We start from the raw sequence: 22678 nt of genomic DNA on the forward strand, positions 1-22678 counted from the left end.
CCGCGTCACCTTCTAGGACCCGGGCTGCAGATGCACGCGGTTCGAAGCGCGCACGCGCGCATGACGGTGCGTCACAACGACGAGGCGGTGCGTGCGGTGTGACTTTGCCGGCACCGCCGCTGACGGGGGCGTTGCGCGTGGTGGGCGGGGCCGGCTCAGCCGCCGGGCTGGGCTGGGGGCGGCCGTAGTGGGGGAGGGCCGTGCCGTGCCAGGGCGGTGGCGGCGGCTGGGCCGAGCCGAGCCGGTCGAGGAGCTGCGTCCGCGGCTGTGTGTGTCCGCGGGCGGCCAGGATGGATCACTACCAGCCCGCCAGCCGCTACCGAGTGGTAAGTGTGGTCTCCCCGGCCAGGCTCACTCGCCTTTCCCCGCCTTCTCGGGTCGGGGAGGCGCGTCGGGGGAGGGGGCCCCCGGGGCGCCCTTCCCTTTCACCCCTTGGTTCTGGGCTCCGACGCGCGGGGGCCTGACAGGGACGTCCTGGCGTTTCTCCAGCGCCGGTACGGGCCCGAGCGCGACTCCATGCCATCGTTTGCCCCGAAGGCGGCGGGGCTTTGACAGCTGGGCCTTGCCCGGGCGGCGCGGCCCCGGGGGGACTTGCTTCCTCTCACCTTCTCGTCTCTACTGCAGCCCTGGCACTCGGCCTCTGAGGGGGCAGCTAGCTGACTTCAGCCGCACTACTCCCCTGCTCGACAAACCGTCTTTGCCCGGCCCCCTTCTCCTCCCTCAGGCTTCCCTTCAGCGGTTGGACCCGGTCTGGGGGCGGCGGGTTTTCCCGAGTTCGGCCCCCTGCCCGTGAGGAGGAGGCGGCGGGCCTCTCCGGAGAGCACAGCTGAAGCAGGACAGAGGTTCACGCCTGCTTCGCTGCGGAGTTAGAGAAGGGGTAGGATTAGTTATCTGGTTAATACGAGCCTGAGAGTGAAGCGGCGCTTCTCCTCTGAAACCTATTTGTATTTAATAGCTTGTAGCAATCTGGCACAAGGATGGCGTGCAATGGTTATGTGTGTGTGTTGTCACCTTTAAGCTAATGTGTGTGTGCACACACACGTGTATGCTGGCTTACTGAAGATTAGATGTAGGGATCTGTAAAATGCAGAAGACTGACCTTCAGCAAGTCTCTGTTTGTGTGTTTGCATGTGCACAGGCACAGATGCATAGAACTAGACTGTCTTCCTAAAGAACAGTCTTCAGTGCTTTGCAGTTCATTGAGTCCAGTTTAAATATTCATTCTTTCTTGAACATCACTACAGAAACAATCCTTTAGGGATGCAATGATCTTTCTTTCTGCCCAAACTGGTAGTACTGTTTATTTCCGGGCAGTTACTAGTTTAGTGTCAGTTATACTCATCTGTCAATCATTAGCTTAATGTCAATCATAATAAAAAATATTTTATAGCTTTTCCAATTATTGGTCGCCAAAAGAAATTACTTTGGTGCAGTCAGTCTCCTCAGAAGTTTCTATTTTATCTGTCAGTTCTTTGTACTTCATGGCTTTGCTATGGAAGTAAGGATATAGTAAAGAATTCCGAAACCTTTGGCTGCTCTGTGTAATTTAAGTTTCTCCTGCAATCTTCTAGCTAAATCTGGAATTATTTATCTTAGCGTTTGTGTGTTATAGCTTCAGCAGTGAGAACAATGTTCACAGAAGTAATCACATTTACATCTGCATGTATGTAGGACTAAATACTGATATTCAGATTGTTCCTAGGCTGTGGCCTAAAAGTAATAGGTTTGAAATATTTGTTTTGGAAATCTTCCAGCACGGGAAATTTCTGCATGTTCTTGGACAATTGTATACTGAGATTGTCATACAGCTGTTGAATGCACTTAGCACCCTGCAACTTCTCAGGAGTGACGTAGGCCTTTAGGATGCTAGTCGGTTGCCCAGTGCTTTATGGGTCAGTGCTTTCCAGCACACTCCTTTTCCTGCACCATGCTACCATAACTTGGAATCAGCAGAAGTTCTAAAGTCATTCCTTCTTCTTTGCAACGGAGAACGAAAATGCTGGCAGAACATTTTCTTAAGAGCCTACAAACACTGTCTTCCTTGAGGCCTGAAGTAACCTGGGTATGTTTTAAAGGGCATGAAAGTATATGCTGTTAAACTTCAGAGAAATATAAGGGAAATTTTAATTCTTTTATTAAAAGGACTAGGAAAAAATGGTAACATGGAACAATGGAATAATTTGCCTCTATAATATTTTTATATTATGTTTGATTAGGAACTTGCAGTAAGGGTGCTGGTGCCCAGTTTTGGCTAAACGCAACCTTCCGAAAGAGCTAATCTTAATATTTGACAGTAGGAGTTGGCCTGCTCAATTCTCTGCATACATTAAACTTTGTGGTCAATTCACATTACTGAATTTTGTTATAGAGGCGTTCTCTGAAGCCTTAACTGTTACAGCACATTAAGTTCCATTGAATTTGTGGTGAATCACAATGAAAGTACATCTTAATGTACTCCAGAGATTAAAACATAACCTCACTGATTACTGTCCTGTAGGAAAGAGTATGTTTTATTTTTTCACTGTTGTATCTGCCTGCTAGACATTGAAGTTTTTGTAATGTTTTTTTTCTTACTATGTTGGGTCAGAAAATTGCAGATACAGTTAATTAGCACCTGATTATTCAAGCATGTGTTGTGAGGTATTTGCTTGCATAATGGCTGTAAGAAGTAGTAAGCAATGGATTATTGCAGATTTTATAGTTGTGTCCTAATTTTTAAGGACAAAATATAGAAGAAAAATATGACTTAACCTGGCTAATACTGCATTAGTTCTGTGAACGTCTCTCTCTGTAGTGCTAAGCTTATGAAATCTGATCAGTTCTGCTGTGCTTGCTTTTTTTTTTTTCCAATTGTGCTCATTCTGCCTTTACTTCTAACTGATCTGTTGTTCTCTACTCAAGGCAAGTTCTTTTCTAAATAGAAAGAGTTAAAGACATACAGTATTATCAAAAGAATTACTGACTTGCATTTCTGTGGCTGGCAGTGACAGTACCACTTGTGAAACTGAAGGAGCTATCTCACTGCGGTCTCTTTTTATTTGTGGTTCCTTCAAGTGAGTTGAAGCCTTTAAGAATAGGAGGCAATTTAGTTTTGAGCTTTGGCACAACAAGCTGGTTTTACGACTTCTTATGAAACAGAAAATGTGTAAGCATAGAGCTAACCTTCAGCTCCTCTTTCTTTTTAAATCTCTCTCTGAAATAGCACTAAAGCTGCGTCTTACTATTTCTTGTGCATCTGTGTTTAATTATAAAACCGTTAAAATGTTTAAACTAGGCAGCTATTAAAAAGCTGATACTTGGAACTGCAGTGAAGTAAGTGTTGTGAGCAGAACGGTCAGTACATCAGCATTATGTAACTGTCTGCTGTGGGCATGTGTGATTTGTATTGCTTTCTGCCTCTCCTTTTTTGTCCTCTCTTTATAGGGCAAAAAGACAACTAATTGATGGGTAAGAATTTGTCATGCTTCCCTGCAGGGATATGACATCAGAAATAAATTACCCAACCTTCGTTTTATTGCTTTAGTTCCTTTTTTCTTCCTTAGTCACTTTGCATGCTGCAGTCCTGTTGGTAAATGTGTCTTAAATTTTACGTTTATTAGAGGTATAGTCAGTCCAATTGTGTAATTTCCTTATTGTATTTTTTTCCTTCCCCTGTTCAGCTGTTATTGTATAAGGGGACTGAGGCATCAAGTTCAGGAAAATTATATAAAAAATTCTTCAGTGAGTGTTCTCCTGATTCTTTTTACCTTTTAGCTCTTTATCATCTGACCTTAATTTGTGCATTATCATCTTGTCTGAAATGTCTGCTCTTAGTCAAGCTCGTTTCGTGAATCTGTACTGAAAGAGTGTAAAAGAAATGCAGCTCTTTTCTGTGGTGCATAAAACTGGCTGAGCAGCTAAGTAGTAAGGTTTGAGATCACATTTTTTTCTTTTTCTCCTATGAAATGTAATTTTCCAGATAACTGAGTCATGAAGAAAGACTTCATGTGCATATGAGTGATTGAGGCACAGAAATTCTATTGAAGCATGCAGAACTTACATGCTGAATTGCTTAAGAATTAGGATCAACTCATCACTCCCCCCAGTCTTTCTTGATTAAAGCTTTGGGTTATCAATCTGGGGTCAGGTTGTCATCAGTCTTTGATTGGGATAATCAGATATATAGGTAGCAAACCAGGACAGATGGAGCCAAAAGCAAGAGTCACCAGTGGGTGTCACTGAACTTGCCATGTCACTGTAGCACCTGGTCTCGGTGGGCTTTCCAAGTGATGTGTGATGCAGGACTTGGAGATGGCAGCATGCTATGGTACAGAACTATTTGTGAAAGGTATGTGAGTGTAAATTTTGTGTACATTTTAGAAACAGGGTTAAGAGGTGAAAATTGCTACTGTAAACACTATTTCAATTCAATTGCCTTCATAATGGAATGTGTTATGAATAGTTTTACAATTACATCAGGTAACGTTTAATTTTCTGTATCCTAACTCCATTGTCATTGACTCTCGAAATGTTATCTGGTTAAAAACCTTAATCCAAGTCAAGTTGTGTATGTCTTTGAAACATGTAAAAGTCAACCTACACAGAAAATATGTACAAAGAAAAATATTTTCTGTCTTCCTTTCTTCTCCTGGTACTGAGCATAGTAGTGATTTGAAAATAAAACCCTAAATATTGTTTATTGTACCTTTGATATAATGCCCCTAGCTTGTATCTAGCATATTTGCTGTAGTATTTACTGGGTTTGGAGAGCTCCTGTCTAATTGGTGTCATTGAACGGATTGAGCTAACTTACATTAGGGAAGGTCTGTTGCTTTCCACAGATTCAGTGGTGTTGGTGTAACTGCATCTAGGAAGTTATAGTTCTAATACTAAAAAATATTGAGTAAAAATGTGTTAAGTGATAAGCATTAGTGTTGCTTGTGGCAGTTGCGCTGATATTTTTGGTGATACAAACATCGTAATCATTGAAGGTGAAATTTTTCAGTACACTGGCTTTTTGCATGTGAAACACCTAGCATAGGTTTTTAGTACTTCAGAAGGGCAAATGTGGTAACGACACTTTCAAACAACAGGGTGTCCTAGCATCTTAATTAGTAACACCTTTCCTTATTTTTTAATGAAGAATCCTGCCACAAATGAATAAGAAAAAATGTCAATGTTGAGGTGTGTTTGTAGATACAGTGGTGGTGCAGTTAATGCTTAAATAGTAATACGTTTTACAAATTTATACGATTAAGGGAATAAACCTCAAATCTCAAATATGTTTGTCCTAAGTCAAGGTGATGAGGTACTGGACAAAAGTACGTTACTGCCTGTTACGCTTTGTAAATTTAAAGTGGAGTCATTTAACTTTCCATAATTGCCATCTCTGGTTTTGGATCTTTTGGAGGGCCACAGATGAACCATCCAGCTTTGCAACTGATTCACAGGAATAAGAGCTGACTCACTGGTGCAGTAGAACTGACAGCTGCAATAGCTGTCTGATTTTTTTAATGTAGTTTCTTTTCGGTGTGGGCACAGAGGGATGTAAGTTTGCACACTAATTTAGTTCTGTAGAGCACCAGTTTTACTGTACTGAAAAAAACAAACTGTAAAATGTATCTGGGTTGCTCCACTTGGGGCTTTTCTCCAGAAGGTCATGGTAGGCCAAAGTTAAGGCTGACTCTGCACAAGAATAGTGCAGGAGGAGAAAGTCTGTTCTTTCTGTTGGCATTGTTGAGCCTGTCTTGTGAAACTGCAGGATTTTTAGGTTCTTGAAAGATGCACAAAGCCAAAAAAAAAAAAAGTATCTATCTATGCAGTGACACTTGAGTCATGTAATGTGAAAGGACAGCTTCAGGCTGGGGCATGCATACATGCCATATCTACTAAGTCTTCTAATCCTACTAAGAACAGCAGAATTTCTGTAACAGGAATAAAATGCCTTCAGATTTCAGGGTTCTTAGCAGAAGTTGGCTATAATGTGGCCAAGCTGGATGTTCTTGTCAGGGTGCTTTTTAGAAGAGAAACTGTAAGACCTCTCTCAGCTTGTTTCTATCTGAAAAGTGTGGTAGGTGCTACGTTAATACAAGCTATTACTAGCAGTCTTTTAGATGAGGAAAAAAAAATTGAACTTTGGACAAATGGCTAATTCTAGGATTTCTTCCCAGTGACAAGGTGTTGACAAAACAAGGAAGATGCGGCAATGGGTAATCTTATCACACCGAACTTTGTGACCTCAGTGTACCATCTTAGGTTTCAGTTGTCTTGAGTTTCATAGCCTCAAACCTCTGTCTGGACTTCAGGTGTGTCAACTATTTTGGAAGGGGGAGCGAACAAATGGATACGTACCCATACATCCACATTAGACAAGCCATTTTCAAATGGAGAAGAAAAGTAATCCTAAGAGATTAGGAATAAAAAAGGAATGAAAAAATTTGCAACCTGTTAGGTCTGAGAGGTACTGCCCTCTCTCCTGCTGAAACTGAGTTATTGCAGAGTCAAAGCTGTGGCTTTGAGCTGTCTCAGTCTTTGGTCTCCTACTTCCTGGATAAATACTGTCACAACTGTCTGATTTTAGTAAAGTGGGTACCCCCCCTTACTATCTGTGTTTTTGATGAAAATGAGTAACTTTTTCTGTTTTCTGCAGAGGTAATTTCAGATTTGCACAGCCAGGGCTCACAGCACGTCAGGATGCAAACGCTTTACAGCTTTGAGGTTTTACAGTAGAAGTGGAAAAGAAATTTCCATTTTAACATTTCACTGTTTATTCCACTTAAGCATAGTTTCCATTTTCATAGGGTAAGATTAGCCTAAAACTGATACCATCCAACTTACTCCTTAGTCATTCTGTAGCCAAAACATTAGATACTGAATCACTCCTTAACTCTAGCCCTGGAAAACTGTATGAAAAGGACAGAACAGTTTAGAAAACAAGCCTCCCAACTGGTGTAGACAGAATGAAATCTAGTTAATAACCTGTATGTTAGTTTATATCTATTTGGAATTCCATTTTTCTTTTTATTGAATTGTGATTCATGGTGCTTGGCAACTCCCTTCTTGAAAGGCGTGTCTTTCTAGTAAAAAAAAAAAAAAGAAGAAAAATTTTGTCTCCAAACTTGTGTGGTAACATTGTGTATTTACCCCATAGTTCGTCCATTTTAGCTTTGAACAATATTTTACCTTTTAACAGTAATCCTATTAATGTTGACTAATTACTGTTGTAGGGGAGGTCAGAATCATGTCCTTAGTAAAGATATATGTGTAGCTTGAGTTATTGAATGGTTTTGCTTTTCCTTGATTAATCTGAAAAGATTACTTAGAGCAGCCTTGAGGAAAGGTTGACAAGAGGATGCTCACAATATCAATTGAAGAGTTACCTCCTTATTGTAGAAAATAAGGTGGTGGGTTTTTTGTGTTTGTTTCTTGTTTTTTCTTTGGCAAGTAGCACAAGCTCATGTTTAAGCATTGCCTTGGTAATGGTTAGTGTAGCTAATATTTGTAATTTTTGAGGAGTGATGCCTTCAGTAAAGCATGAAAAAATTGGAATGAGAGGCATGGATGTTGCTGAGGTCAGTTGTCCAGTTTGATCATGATACTTTGAATCAGTTGCCATATTTTGGAATGTAAGGGAAAGAGCATTTAAGGTATTTTTAAGGAATGTGGTGAAGCATTAAGACTCTTGAATTGAAACTCCAAAGTCACAAAATTGACTTGCATCAAATATGTGGAATAAATTATTAGTAGTAAGACTTGCACAAGCTTTTTGTCCTTAAAAACTTGTTCAAAATTCTAGAATGTGGATGCATAATTTGAACAAATGAGCAGGCCTTTACAGCCCTGCAATGCTGGACCACACCTGGTGATGAGCCATGTGACCTATGTTCCTTTCTTGCTTACCACAATGTCTGCTGTTTTTTTTTTTTTTTTTTTCCCCATCCAAACCAACCAACCAACTAACCAAGAAAAACCTGAGACAACTCCCTGGGATTTAGAGGTAGCACTAGTCTGATTATCTTCTGCTGTCTTCTGAAGAGGTGAAATTGCTAGACTACTGACTTATTTTTTTTGTTGTTTTGCTATAATTAAACAACCTGAGAAAAGTGCCTGCTCCCACATGTATGCATCATCTTTCTAGTAACTGAGATGTCCAGAGAATTGTTCTTTGGACCACATAGTTTGTAGGGTAGCTTTGAAATGCTTAGCTAGCACTCTTTAACTCTCAACAGTACAGTTGAAAAAACTTGGTAGTCTCTGTTGAGACAAATATGCATTCTCTAAAGACAGGGCCCTTTATGTTCATTGCTGTTGTGTGAGATGTTTCTTTGCTACTAAACTTCATTCAAGCTTTGAGTCCCATAGTGGATGAAAGAGGACCACAAATCAAAATGGGAATCTTTTCAGTAGAGCCTGTTCTTCTGCCCGTAACGCGCAGTATGTGTTCACTTGGTGTTGTGTAGGTGTGGGATTTTTTTTAAGATGTTGAAATTTCTGTCTCTATCTCTGTAAATTGAGGAGCTTAAGTACTCCATTTCCAGTTACTGAGAAAATGAAATATGCTGAAGAAGTCAAGAATGACTGACCTGCTAATAAGAATAGAAAGTGTTTACTCTTACTGATTATAATTATCCTCTGATTTGTATTTTAATTAAAAATTTCATTTTGGGCTACTCTGTGTTGTTCAGTGAGCAATTCTTGTGCTTGACTATCTTTTTGTGAGTACACAAGCCATAAAACGTCTTCCTGCAGAATTTGCAAGGACACTTAAGTGCGCTATAGAGATGTATACTTGCATCATTTCCCCTCTTCTCTGAAATGAGGGACTTAAGGTGAAACTACATGCTTTTTCTGCAGTTCAGTTTCCATGATACTTTTCCAAGAAGAAAATCCTCTTTTTCTTTATCCCTCCCTTTATAAAATAGAATTTGCCATTTTTAGTGTCCTCATGCATTGTCTTCATTATGAAGCTTTGTGCATGAGTGTTCTACCATGCTTGGGCCTTTTCACTTAGGGTAGTGAAACATGCATAATATGTTTAGAGAAATATTAAGCTTTTTAAATCAAGATTGGATTTTTCAGCCCAGATGAATGTAAATGGAGGCTAAAATGGAAACTGGAGCTGGAACTAACTGTTGAATGTTGACTTTGCTCATTGTGACAACCCTATCTATTTCCTGATTTTATAGGCTTTCCTATTCCTCTCATTTGTACATGTTCTCTATATTGTATGTAACTTTAGATCTGCTTTCTGTGCTGATTCTGTAAAGCTGCTGGCAAGTAAAAATGTGAACTTCTGACTTGCAGTTCTTGGAGCTGCCACTGATGATTTCCTGATGCTGTCGGTTAGTTGCAGCTGCCAACAAATCCGGATAAAACTTTGCCCGTCATAAGGGAAGACAGTGAGATTGAACAGGAAGCATCGTTGTGTGAAAGCTGGGACCTGTCTGTATGTTGGATACTGTAACCAGTTTTGGTTTCTCACAAGAGGAGCCAAGAGGAGAAGATAAAAGGAAAGCAGACTTCTGAAAGCGGTGTCTGAAATGAGTGGTGGGAGTTGGAAGTGATCAATACTTACGAAGTCAGCAAGGCAGTGACTAAAACAGTTGGGGCGCTGTTATTCAGCAAATTGTGCAATATTAAAAATGGATAGACCTTGCTGAAGTTTGTTTTAAATTGTGGAGAAGAAACTACAAAATGAGCAGCAACTGTATAGTTGCAGGAAGGAATACTGAAAGGAACAGGAAAACAGTTACGATTAATAAGCGGCTCATAGGCTGGTGCCACCAACAGAATTTTAGGTTTTTTGATCTTGGGGAACTTCCTGTGGCACCAGGTCCACTAGCAAGAGATGGAGTATGTCTGTCACAAAGGGGGAGAAAGATCCTAGCACGTGAGAATAGCCTATCCCACAGGGGGAAAAGGGCTTTAGGAAGGGAGTTGGCAGGGCTCACTGACAGGTCTTTAAACTAGATTTGAAGGGTTGAAACCAGTCTCTCCAGACAGAAGAGTGGTAAGCGGGAGTCAGGGGTGAAACCAGCAGCCCAACTGAAGTGCATGTACACTAATGCACGCAGTATGGGTAACAAATAAGAGGAGCTGGAAGCCTTGGTACAGCAGGAAAACTATGACCATCACAGAAACATGGTGGGATGACTCACATGATTGGAGTGCAGTGATTGATGTCTATAGTCTCTTCAGAAGAGACAGGCAAGGGAGAAGGGCTGTCCCTATACGTTAGGGAGGCTCTAGATGCCATTGATCTAGAGATTAAGGATGATCAGGTCAAGTGCCTGTGGGTGAGAATTAGAGGGAAGGCTAACAAGGCTTCCTGGTTGGAGTCTGTTATAAACCACCCAACCAGGATGAAGAGGTTGATGAATTATTCTATAAGCAGCTAGAGGCTGTCTCAAGATCACCAGACCTTGTTCTTATGGGTGACTTTAACCTGCCAGATATCTGCTGGGAACTTAACATAGCAGAGAAGAGGCAGTCCAGAAGGTTCTTGGAGTATATGGAGGACAGCTTCTTACCACAGCTGCTGTGCGAGCCTACTAGGGGTAAGGCTTTGCTTGACCTTCTTTTTACAAATAGAGAAGGGCTGGTGGGAGATGTGGTTGGTTGGAGGCTGCCTGGGGTGCAGTGACCATGAGATAATTCAGTTTTCAATATGCAGTCAAACTAAGAGGGGCATCAACAAAACCTCCACTCTGGACTTCCAGAGGGCAGACCTCAGATTACTTAAGGAACTAACTCAGAAAGTACCTTGGGAAACAGCCCTTAAAAACAAAGGGGTCCAGGAGGGCTGGACCTACTTCAAGAAAGGAATCTCGAAGGCTCAGGAACAGGCTGTCCCCATATGCCTGAAGACGAGTCGCCGGGATAGACAGCCAGCCTGGATGGGCAATGAGCTTCTGAATGAGTTAAGGGAAAAAAAGAGGGTCTATCACCTTTGGAAAAAGGGGGAGGTAACCCATGAAATGTTTAAGGATGTTGCTAGGTCATGTAGGAAAAAAATTAGAGAGGCAAAATCCCATTTAGAACTTAAAGTGGCCACTGCTATGAAGGACAATAAAAAATGTTTTTATAAATATATTAATGGCAAAAGGAGGGGCAAGGACAACCTTCACTCCTAAGTGACATGGAGGGGTATATAGTAACAAAAGATGAGGAAAAGGCATAGGTGCTTAATGCCTCTTTGCCTCAATTTTCAACAGTAGGATAGGTTGTCTTCCAGACAACTTGCCTCCTGAGCTGGCAGATGCAGTCAGGGAGCAGTATAGCACCCCTGCAATCCAGGAGGAAGAACTTACAGACCTCCTGAGCCACTTGGATCCCCACAAGTCTATGGGATCAGATGGGATCCATCCCAGGGTGCTGAGAGAGCTGGCTGATGAGCTTGCCAAACCACTCTCCATTGTTTTTCAACACTTCTGGCTCACTGGAGAGGTCCAGATGACTGGAAGCTGGCCAGTGTGATGTCCATTCACAAGAAGGGCCAGAAGGAGGAGTCAGGGAATTACAGGCCTGTCAGCCTGACCTCAGTGCCAGGCAAGACTGTGGAGCAGGTCATCTTGAGTGCAATCACACAGCACCTACAGGATGGCCAAGGGATCAGGCCCAGCCAGTACGGATTTAGGAGGGCCAGGTCCTGCCTGACCAACCTGATCTCCTTCTATGATCAGGTGACTGCCTGGTGGATGTGGGGAAGGCTGTGGATGTAGTCTACCTGGACTTCAGCAAGGCCTTTGACACTATCCCCCATGGCAAACTCATGGCCAAGCTGTCAGCCTGTGTCTTGGACAGATTCACTCTGAAATGGGTCAAGAACTGGCTGTAGGGCCGTGCCCAGAGAGTGGTGGTGAATGGTGCCACATCCAGCTGGCAGCCAGTCACTGGTGGTGTCCCCAGAGATCAGTGTTGGGTCTCATCCCGTTCAATATCTTTATTGATGATCTGGACAAGGGGATTGAGTCTATCACCAGTAAATTTGCAGATGACACCAAGCTGGGGGCAGGTGTTGATCTATTAGAGGGTAGGGGGGCTCTGCAGAGGGACCTTGACAGGCTGATCAGATGGGCAGAGTCCAACAGCATGAGATTTAACACATCTAAGTGCTGGGTTCTACATATTGGCCACAACAACCCCAGGCAGTGCTACAGGCTGGGGACAGAGTGGCTGGAGAGCAGCCAGACAGAAAGGGACCTGGGAGTAGTACTGGTTGACAGTTGGCTGAACATGAGCCAGCAGTGTGCCCAGGTGGCACAGGGAAGTCATTCTGCCCCTGTACTCAGCACTGGTTAGACCACACCTTGAGTACTGTGTCTGGTTCTGGGCCCCTCAGTTTAAGCAAGATTGAGTTGCTTGAACATGTCCAGAGAAGGGCAACAAAGCTGGTGAGGGGTCTGGAGCACAAGCCCTATAAGGAGCGGCTGAGAGAGCTGGGGTTGCTTGGCCTGGAGAAGAGGAAGCTCAGGGGAGACCTTAGTGCTGTCTACAGCTGCCTGAAGGGAGGTTATAGACAGGTGGGGGTTGGTCTCTTCTCCCAGGCAACCAGCAGCAGAACAAGAGGACACAGTCTCAATCTGCGCCAGGGAAGGTTTAGGCTGGATGTTAGGAAGAAATTCTTCACAGAAAGAGTGATTTGCCTTTGGAACAGGCTGCTCAGGGAGGTGGTGGAGTCACTGTCCCTGGAAGTGTTTAAAATAAGACTGGATGAGGTATATAGTGCCATGGTTTAGTTGATTAGATGGCGTAGGGTGATTGGTTGGACTTGATGATCTTGAAGGTCTTTTCCAACCTTGTTAATTCTGAGATTCTGTGATATGCAACTTGATAGTAGGCAAGATCCCTGTACTAGCAGATTCAGGAGCACAAATTCACACCCATCAAATCTGGAACAGATGCAAATGGAGTAGACATGGGGGGACTTAACCAGCCACAATGTAACAGCCCTGAATGTCTGGGAAGTCTGAGGAAAAGGGATGGCAAGTAAGTGACTAAGGCTCATGTGTTGTTCCTGTATCTCCTGTTGATTGTGGTGGAGATGAAATGTTTTCTTTGTGTGACTGCTGGTCTCAGCAACATACTCCTGTTTTATTAATGTATCTCTTACTTCTAACTAGAAAGCATTCAAAGAGAAGAGCCTAATTTTGTACTTTGTTTATAAAATTCAAATCAGTTCCTCATGCTGTTCTTGAGATAGTATTTGACAAATAGGAGGCTTCCTGGTACATGGCAGTCTTTTCAGTAACTTCAGAATTCTGGAGTAGATCAGAGTTGCAATGTCTCATTGTGTATGAGTTCTGAGTAAGCTTTACACAACTTTTTTTTTTTCCCTTCTAGAAAAAAATACTTTTTTTATTCTAATGCTTGATGATTTGGAAAATATTGGTCCACAGATAGTATTTTGTTTGTATCGTTTGTTTGTTATTATTGGAGACATTAGGTTTTTGTTGGCACTTGTAATGATTAATTCCTCTGACAATGCAACAGGAAAACCTCTTGGCAACTATGTGAAATTTATAATTTTACAGTAAATAGGAAACATATATCTGTTTGGATCATGCCAAAACACCAGTACTTAGGATTTTTTCTGAATAGTTTAGTAGAGAAGAAACCTAAGTACAGAAGTGGAGAGCAATGGATATATTTTTAATGGATAGCACTAAACTTTGAGTAACATTAGCCTCAGAATATTTACTTTTCTGATAGAATTCTTTTATTGACACATGGTATGTTACTGTCCTTTACTATTAGCTCTACCTTTGCTGTTGGTGTGGGTGATGGAAAGGAATAGTAGCTGTGAAGTGTGAAAGCAAATGTGTGCTGTGCTGTTAAATGTTTAATTTAAAAATTACCTCTGGGTTATAATTCATGAAAATGAAATGACAAGTAAAATATATGTAAAGTAGCCACTAGGATGGAGAGAGATATCCTTATGTCTATTTACACACACATGTGTATTTTATTTTATTTATTATTTTCCTACACAAAGTCTTGATCACCATTGTTTGAGTGGGTTCTGTTTGTTGGTTTTTTTTTTCTGACATGCTTCTAAACTTTTGTAGAAAACCCCAACCAAACTTGAAAAATTGAATAGGTTACAGATCCCTAGTCAAAGAGAACTAAAATGATTTAACTATCACTTAAGTGTGTGTAAAACACTTTCACTTGATATGGATCACTCCATTTTTGCATGAGGAGTCTCACTTTGGCAGAAAAGGTTTTCTGTTGCAGCATATTTTTCAACAACATGCAGTATAAGTCTCTTTGGATTCTTTTCAGCAGAGTTTGCCTCCAGAGGTTGTGGGTTTCCATGGTACCTAATCCTTATTTAGCAGACACACTTGGTATTTCTACACAGCTGTGGAGTGACAGCAATGGACTTCTGTTCTGCTTTCCTCCTCCTAGTGCAGATTTTACACCTTTGACCTTGTAACTTACTGACTGCTGTTGAAAACTTCCTGTAGAGATCCACCAAAAGGGGAAAAAAAAAAACACCACAACACTCGCCTGTCATGAAGGGCTATTACTAGATCTAGGTATATTATAGTTGATGCTTGCCAAGTGATGGAATGGTGGTTAAAAAAGATACATGAATCTGTTCTGTGCAGTTGGGAATTTTGATCAAATTGGGTGGCTTAGTTTTAAATACATGAAAGCAAGAAGTAGTTACAAGTTGCTGGACTTCTGTGTTTTACTGGAATGTACTGAAATGCTTTAAAAGCTCAGTTGTGTCATTCTTTGGTAGAGTAAGGCTTTCCAGTTACTACGGGCTGATGTCTTTCTGGGGTATAGTGGCTGTGGTCAGGATTGTTTCAGGAGTGTGTTTAGTGCAGAACGGCAGATAGCTGCCTTCCAGTCTGATATGCGTGGGTTCATGGAAGGATGGTGTTATGGATTTGAAGTAATGATATTTTTATAAGCTACCTTACTGACAAACAATAAGAACTGATACTGAGGAGAAACCCAGTAAGTTAAAATACAGTGTTTTCTGTTGTTGGTGGTGGTGGTGGTTTTGTTGTGTTGGTAATTTTTTTTGTTTGTTTGGTATTTTTTTTCTCTCTAGAATTCTTGTATTTTCTAAAATCATGAAATATTTATTTCAAAGGCCATTATGGAGACTTTTTTTTCCCCTAAAAATGAGAAGTTGCAACATTTGTTTTGTAGAAGGATTTATTTATTTCTTGCATTCTTCTAAATCTTATCTAAGTGTAGTTCCAGCTTAATGGTTTTAGTTTTGATTGTTCATTAACTACCAGTGATCTAAATTAGGGCTGATTGATCTTAGCACTTCAATGATATTTATAAAACATTAAAAAGTAAGTTAACAGCATGAGATGTTTAGACTATTAGGTGTTATTCAAAGCCGATAGAAACTGGTAAACCATTCAAAGCTGTCTCCAATGTAAAGTATATTTTAAGATTTATAATTAAATTTTTTTTCAAGATTTCTTCCTCTTTTTTTTTCTCTTCAAAATCCTAAGATTAGTATTTTGCTATTTACACATGAATAAACCTATTTTTAAACTACTGAAGGTTAAAAAAAATAAAGACAAAAAGACAAAATGTGTTTACAAAACAAGCTTCTAAAACACAGCTGGTGTTTGTTCAGGTGAAATTATTTTCATGTAAGTGGAAAATTCTGCTTTCAAGCCTCAATCTCATCTGTATGAAACATTTACAAATCAGTACCATTAGTCACAGAATCACAGAATACATCTGGTTGCAAAAGACCTCAAAGATCTTCCAGTCCAACCCTTGACCCAGCACTGAAGGGTTAACACTGAATCATGTCCCTAAGTGCCAGGACCACACACTGCCTAAACACCTCCAGGGATGGTGACTCCACCACTGCCCTGGGCAGACCATTCCAATGTATCCTAGCATCCATCCTGAACATCCCCTGGTGCTGCTTGAAACCATTTCTTCTAGTCATGTCACTTGTCATCAAGGAGAAGCAGCTGGTCCCCTCCTCACTCCAACCTCCCTTCAGGTAGTTGTAGAGAGCAGTGAGGTCTCTCCACAGCCTCCTCTATGCTGTGTCAGACGCTACTCATAGGTTGTGTGCTCCAGCACCTCAGTGTCCCCCTTGTAGTGAGGGACCCAGAACTGAAGACAGTACTCGTGATGTGGCCTCACCAGTGCTGAGTACAGGAGTAGGATCACCAACCTATTCCTGCTAGCCACAGTGTTTCTAATAGAAGCCAGGATGCCATTGGCTTTCTTGGCCACCTGAGCACACTGCTGACTCATACTTAGTTGATTGTCAACCATGTCAACCCCCATGTCCCTCTCCAAGTTGTGGCTTTCCAACCACACATCCCCAAGTCTGTAGTTTACCATGGGGCTGTTGCGACCCAGGTGCAGAACCTAGCACTTGGCTTTGCTGAACTTCATACAATTAGCCTTGGCCTACAGGTCTTACCTGTCCAGATCCTGTTTTAAATCTTCCCTACCCTCCAGCAGATTGACACAGCCGCTCATCTTGGTGTCATCTGCAAATTTACTGAAGATGCACTCAATTCCCTCATCCACATCACTGATGAAGACATTAAAGAGGACAAGCCTCAGTACTGAATCCTGGGGCACACCACTAGTGACTGAGCACCAGGCAGATCTATAGCTTCATTCATCACCACTCTTCAGGCCCAGCCGTCCAGCCAGTTTTTGATCCAATGTAGAGTGCACTTATCCATCCCTTGTGCCATAAGTTTCTGACGGAAAATGGTGTGGGAGGCAATGTCAAAGGCTTTACTAAAGTCCAGGCAGACAATGTGCATGGCCCTTCCCTCACCCACTAGGTGGGTCATCTTGTTCTAGAAGATCAGATTAGTCAGGCAGGACCTGCCTCTCATAAACCCATGCTGACTGGGCCTGATCACCTTGTTGTCTTGTAAGTGCTGTGTCATGGCACACTGGATGACCTGTTCCATAACCTTTCCTGCTACTGGGATCAAACTGACAGACCTGTAGTTTCCCGGATTATCCTCCTGGCCCTTCTTGTAGATGGGTGTCACATTTGCTAGCCTCCAGTCAACTGGGAACTCCCCAGTTAGCCAGGACTATTGACAAATAATGGTTAGCTGCTTGGTGAGCACATTTGCCGACTTGGGTGAATCCTGTCTGGTCCCATAGACTTGTGCACATATTAAGAAGCTTCCTGAAAGCTTAATGAAGGTAGTGGTAGCTTTCTTTTTAACTTGCTGTTGCTTTCACTGCTCATATTTGCTACAGTAAAATTTCTGTGGAATATTTAAATACCTGTGTAGCAATATGAAAGATGTCATAAATCTAATGCAGAAATATTGGAATACTTTCTGTGCACTGCACAGGCAGTCTTGAGTATTTCATTGTCTCCCTCCAGCACTAGAAGCTGCAGTAGGTGGATATTTTTGGTTGACTTTTTGGTATATTCTGAAAAACTGACTATAGAAGACCAAAATAACTTCTGCCAAGTGAAGATAATGAACATCTATTGCTGAGTGGTGTTTTTTGTGGAGGAATTGTACCAATTTACTGGTTTCATAGGTTGAATCTGGGTGATCTGCTTAGTTGTCTCAAAACTTTTACTTATAGCAGAATGTTAGGTCCAGTATGACGGAGCTCTGTGTTGTATTTGTTTAACTTGCAAATTGATCACTGTGAGGTCAAAACATAAGGATCTGAACTTCTTCCAAGGTGAAGGATGATTTGAAAAACTAGAAAGGACAGCATGTTAAAAGTACTTGTAATTTCTGATTGCTAGTGTGAATGCAGTGAAGCTCTGTGATGCTTCAGACTGAAATATCACTACTAAGACTTGCACAAAAGTTTAACTAAAAGTCAAGCTGTGTCAACATGAGCTGGTAATAAAGGTATAAAAGTAAAGGGAAAACATCACTGGCTAGTTGTTTGGTTTTGTGTTTGGGTTGTTTTTCTTTTTTTTTTTTTTTTTTTTCCACTATATGGCAGTATCTTCCGTGTAACTTTGTCCTACACTAAAAAATAGAAGTAGCTTGAAAATGGCACATGTTTATAAAGAATATCTTTCAAAATGTTTGCAATGTGCTGTTGAAGATATTTATGTTGCAATAATTTTATAATGCAAATCTTATTTTATGGAATGGGAAAACAGCAGCTTTTGAAATGTGCATGTAACAGAAAATGCTGTTTGTGTGTTCCACTGAGTATGACTAAAGCTAGCATATACTACTTTAATGCACCTGATCAGAAAACATTGTTTTAATCTTGTATATGTATGGTACAAGTGACACGCATCTTATAACTTTTTCCCTTAATTTAAAAAGATTTGGCATTTTTTAATAACTTGTCTATATTGCCTCTCTTGTACAGTCAATTCATCTCAAATGAAGCAAACCATTTATCCAGGCAAGCAACATTTTGTAGGTCAGACCAAATTACTATCTGAAGGTAAACGGATTAAGTAGAGAATAAGATTTTCCTTCCAGTTTAAATTTATATTTTAAAAACGTAAAGAGTAAAAGCATATGCATCAGGCTCCTCAGTAAAGCCTTCTGTACTAAGTGCTTGTGATTTGTGTTCTTTATAGGGTGTCAGCTGGTTACTTTGGAAATAATTGAACAAAGTAACAGACTTAGGGAAATAAATTGTAGGAGAAGATTCAGTGCATCCATTAAAAATTTAAAGGTACCTCTGTTTTCCACAATATTTTGTATACTTCCTAGTACTTGCTGTGAGATTGAGTCATTGGCAGTGGAAGAGCCATTGTTTCTTGATTAAACTTTGAAGTATCCTGACATAGGTATATCTTGAGTATATGAGCAACATGACTTTCAAGCCTTTAATGATCTGTAGGTCAAGAGCTGAAAAAGTAGGGGTTGAAATACTTCTGTGAACAGTTTGAGTAATATGTCTAATAACGAAATACTTGGGTTTTTTTGTTTTTGTTTTTAATTGTAAAGCTCTATGATATAGATACTCTGCCTGTAGACCAAGGTGTGAAGAAAAAAAATTGTTGTGTGTCCCACTCTTAAAATGAGAGGATAGGGGCCAGGGCAAGGTACTAGTTTACTTTTGTCTGTAGTTAATAGGTCCTGGCAATTGTTCTGACTATAATCTTGGTAAAAGCAGCTGTATTGCTTACTGCTGTATAATGGTTCATGGGGGGCTTTGGGAGGAGGCTGGGATGATGAACTGTGAGTTCTCCCTAGTCCTCTAATTAAAAAAGTCAGCAAAGTAATCTTACTGTTGGAAAAGAAAAAGATAGTTTTCAATATTTTGAGTTTTAAATGCTGTTGTAGGTAACATTTAAGTACATACCATAAGTGATGCCTTGATATAGATGTTTTCTGTTCCCTTTTGAGTGTTTTCTGCTTGGTTTCTATGGCAATGAAACCTATGCAGAGTGTCAGGCCTCTTCTTCCCCAGTCTCCAAAAATAACTTCTAAATTTACCAGTCAGTATATGCCAAAATTAAATGTGAAAGAGGAGGCTCAAAGATAGTCAGATTCCTACTGGTTTCAAGCAAACTGTTGACTTCACAGGCGAGAACCAGTGCAGTGTGAACACAAGGCAGAGGTCCTACAAAACCAAATTATGTAACCACATCTACCCTGCTGGCACATATGAAATTTCTAGCTTGCTGGGGCAAGTGATGCTGCATGTGTGGGTTTTCATTGAATTGTTTTGATTTTTACCCCAGTGGAGTTCCCTGGTAAGGAGTTTTTACGGTAACGTTCAAGAAAGCATGTAGACGACACAAAATAATTTCCACAGTAATGGCACTGTGGGTTTTGAGTAGGAAAATGATCTTTGATCAGTGAGCCACTGTGGATGTTTATGTGTCTTCGGGACAATGACAGCACCTGCTATGGCTCCATAGGGAGCAAAGGTTGCAATTGTTGAAGTGGAAGGTGAAAGGAGAGGAAGAATGGAGGTAACAGACAGAAATCCATTAACTAGGCTTTACTTCTTCATCTGCTTCTAAAGCAGGTGGTTGTGGTGAGATAGCCAGAACTCTACACGCATCTTCAAATAAGCAAGGGTGTAACAGCCGTTATGGTAAGATATGCCAGTAATGTTTTATTTGTCTTATTGCTCATCAAATGACAATTTTATTTTAAAATAGTTTTATTTTAGCTATATCCATTGCAACACTAGTTTTTCCTTGTGAAGGATTGTACTTAATTTAGAACCATAGCATTTATAACTTTCAGGCTGTTTTTGTGACCTGCTTGACTTTTTTTAGAATAAAATGTTTTGTTTTCTCACTTGCTTTCTGTTTCCTTGAATATATTGGATTATTTTGAAGTAGCTTTGTTTTCTTTGGCATTAACTACTTTAAATGGCTATTCATCTCTCCCAGGTTACTAATTCTTCTGGTTCAGTGGTTAGCCATTAAATGCCCTGATTTCTCAGTGCCCAGAACCCCTCAGCAACCTCTGTCAGATCTTTTGAAGATGTCTTGTACTTTCATAGTTGTGCTCGTGTGTGTTCTGTGCCTGCGTATGTATATACTTATATATGTGTGTGCCTATGTATGTAGTTTATGTATACATAAACCCTTATGTTATAGCTCTTTGAATGCAGTGTTTAGAAGGACACTTCGAAAATGATGAGAAATGCTATATCAAGTAAATATAACACTTTTCTTAATTTGATACATTTGAAGAGAAGATTGTGGTAGGAGCCATGTGCAAGTTGCATGAAGTTGGTCTATTGCCCTAATTTTTGAAGAATTTTCTGGTTTTGGCCTTGCTCTATGAGAAAGATATTGAGGTGCTGGAGCATGTCCAAAAAGGGGCAGTGAAGCTGGTGAGGGGTCTAAAACACAAGTCTTACAAGGAGTGATTGAGGAAACTGGGGTTGTTTAGTGTGGAGAAAAGAAGGCTCAGGGGAGACCTTACTGATTTTTTCCAACTACTCGAAAGGGGGTTGTAGTGAGGTGGGAGTTGGTCTCTTTTGCCAAGTAACAAGCAATAGGACAAGAGGAAATAATCTCTTGAAAATTGTGCCAAGGAGGCTTAAATTGGATATTAAGGAAAAAAATCTTCACTGGAAGGGTTACTGAGCATTGAAACAGGCTGCCCAAGGAGGTGGTGGAGTCACCATCTCTGGAGGTATAGATGTAGTGCTTAGGGACATGTTTTAGTGGTGGACTTGGCAGTGCTAGGCTAATGGTTGGGCTTAATGATCTTAAAAGTATTTTCCAACCTAAACAATTCTATGGTTCCCTTTAACTATCTTTTCAGTTTACCTACCAACTGTTGAAATGTCTTCTAATCTTGTAATTCCTGCTGTTATCCTTAGTTTTTCATTAGAAATAAAAATGTGGAATTCATAACCTGCAGAGCTTGAATATGTGCCAACAGTGTGCCCTTGCCACTGCAAAGGGCCCACTGATGGTATCTTGAGCTGCACTAAGGAAAGCATTGCCACTGAGTCAAGGGAGATGACCCTTCACCTCTACTCAGCATTGGTGAGGCCACAGCACTATGCTCAGATCAGAGGAGCAACCCAGTGTGAGAGAGATGGACATGCTAGAGAGAGTCCAAAATTGGGCCACCAAGATGATGAAGTGTCTGGAACATCTTACATATGAGGATAGACTGAGAGAGCTCAGACTGTTCATCCTGGAGTAGAGAAACCTAAGGGTGGAATCTTGCCAATGTGTATGTATGCCTGAAGGAACAGTGCAAAGGTGAAACCAGGTGCTTTTCAGCATTGCCCATTGGCAGGACCAGAGGCAGTGGGCACACACCTAAACACGAGAGATTACCAGGTTCTCTGAATATCAGGAAACACTGAAAGTCTTCTCTTACTTTTTATGGTGTAAAGGTGACTGAGCACTGGAAGAGGTTTCCCAGAGAGGTTGTGGAGTCTCTGTCCTTGGAGATACTCAAAAGCTGTCTGTATGTGGTCTTGGGCAACTATCTGTGGGTGGCCCTGCTTGAGCAGGGGGATGGGGCCAGATGACCTCCAGAGGTCTCTTCCATCCAATATGGTACTTCAGTGGCTGCCTTGTAGCATCTTATCTTGCAGTTTACACTGGTGAGAATTAGCATTATTTGTTTAATGCTAGTACTCTTAAAGTTTGGTTCATATTCTAAACACTATCAAGTTACAATAATAAAAATGCAACAACTTGGTTTTGTAGAGAAAGGATTCTTTTCAGACTAAAGAAAATCAGAATGTTTCCAAAAGTCTAAGAATTTACGTGGAGAAGATATCTGATCAGATGCAAGAATAAAAAAAAAAACGAGTTACGGAAGTAGAAATGTGCTGTATTTATTTCTAGATTAATACAGTAAAAGATAGCTTTGCTTACTTGTTCTATTATAAAACAGATTAATACATTTTAGGAATGTATTTAAGAAAAAATAAAAAACGTAGTAGTGTTAACATACTCATATTATAGAATGTATTTTGTAGTCAGCATTTTCCCATATAGTAAAACATTAAAAGAACTTGTATTTTTAAGACTCCGTGAACATCAATGATGAGGAGAAATCTGTTTCTGGAGAAAAAACCAATGTAGTTAAGATTATCTTTAGCTGTTTGCTTAAAAAGGTTTAAATGGATGTCCTGGTTTCAGCTACTTCAAGTGGTCATGTGCTTTTTTTGTACATCCTTGTTTTGTTGAGGAATAATCCTTTCTCTTCTTGAAGATGGTTCTGCAAGTATTAGGTTGTCATCGAAAATATTCCCTGAATGCATCTCAAGTTTGTGTATTTTTCTT

The 22678-nt window shown here is 40.8% G+C and overlaps 1 protein-coding gene across 2 annotated transcripts in view; it reads left to right on the top strand.

Annotated features, from left to right (window-relative positions):
- Nucleotides 1-284: 284 nt before the first annotated feature.
- The window catches only part of NDFIP2 (Nedd4 family interacting protein 2), a 49743-nt gene continuing 27349 nt past the window's right edge, over nt 285-22678 (top strand). For both annotated transcript variants that reach the window (XM_054400840.1, XM_054380657.1), the window contains exon 1: nt 285-326. In XM_054400840.1, coding sequence (XP_054256815.1) covers nt 291-326 — 36 coding nt within the window. In that variant the 5' untranslated portion in view covers nt 285-290. The remainder of the gene's footprint in view (nt 327-22678) is intronic.

This window comes from Indicator indicator, chromosome 1 (genome assembly GCF_027791375.1).
Source record: "Indicator indicator isolate 239-I01 chromosome 1, UM_Iind_1.1, whole genome shotgun sequence".
Lineage (NCBI taxonomy): Eukaryota > Metazoa > Chordata > Aves > Piciformes > Indicatoridae > Indicator > Indicator indicator.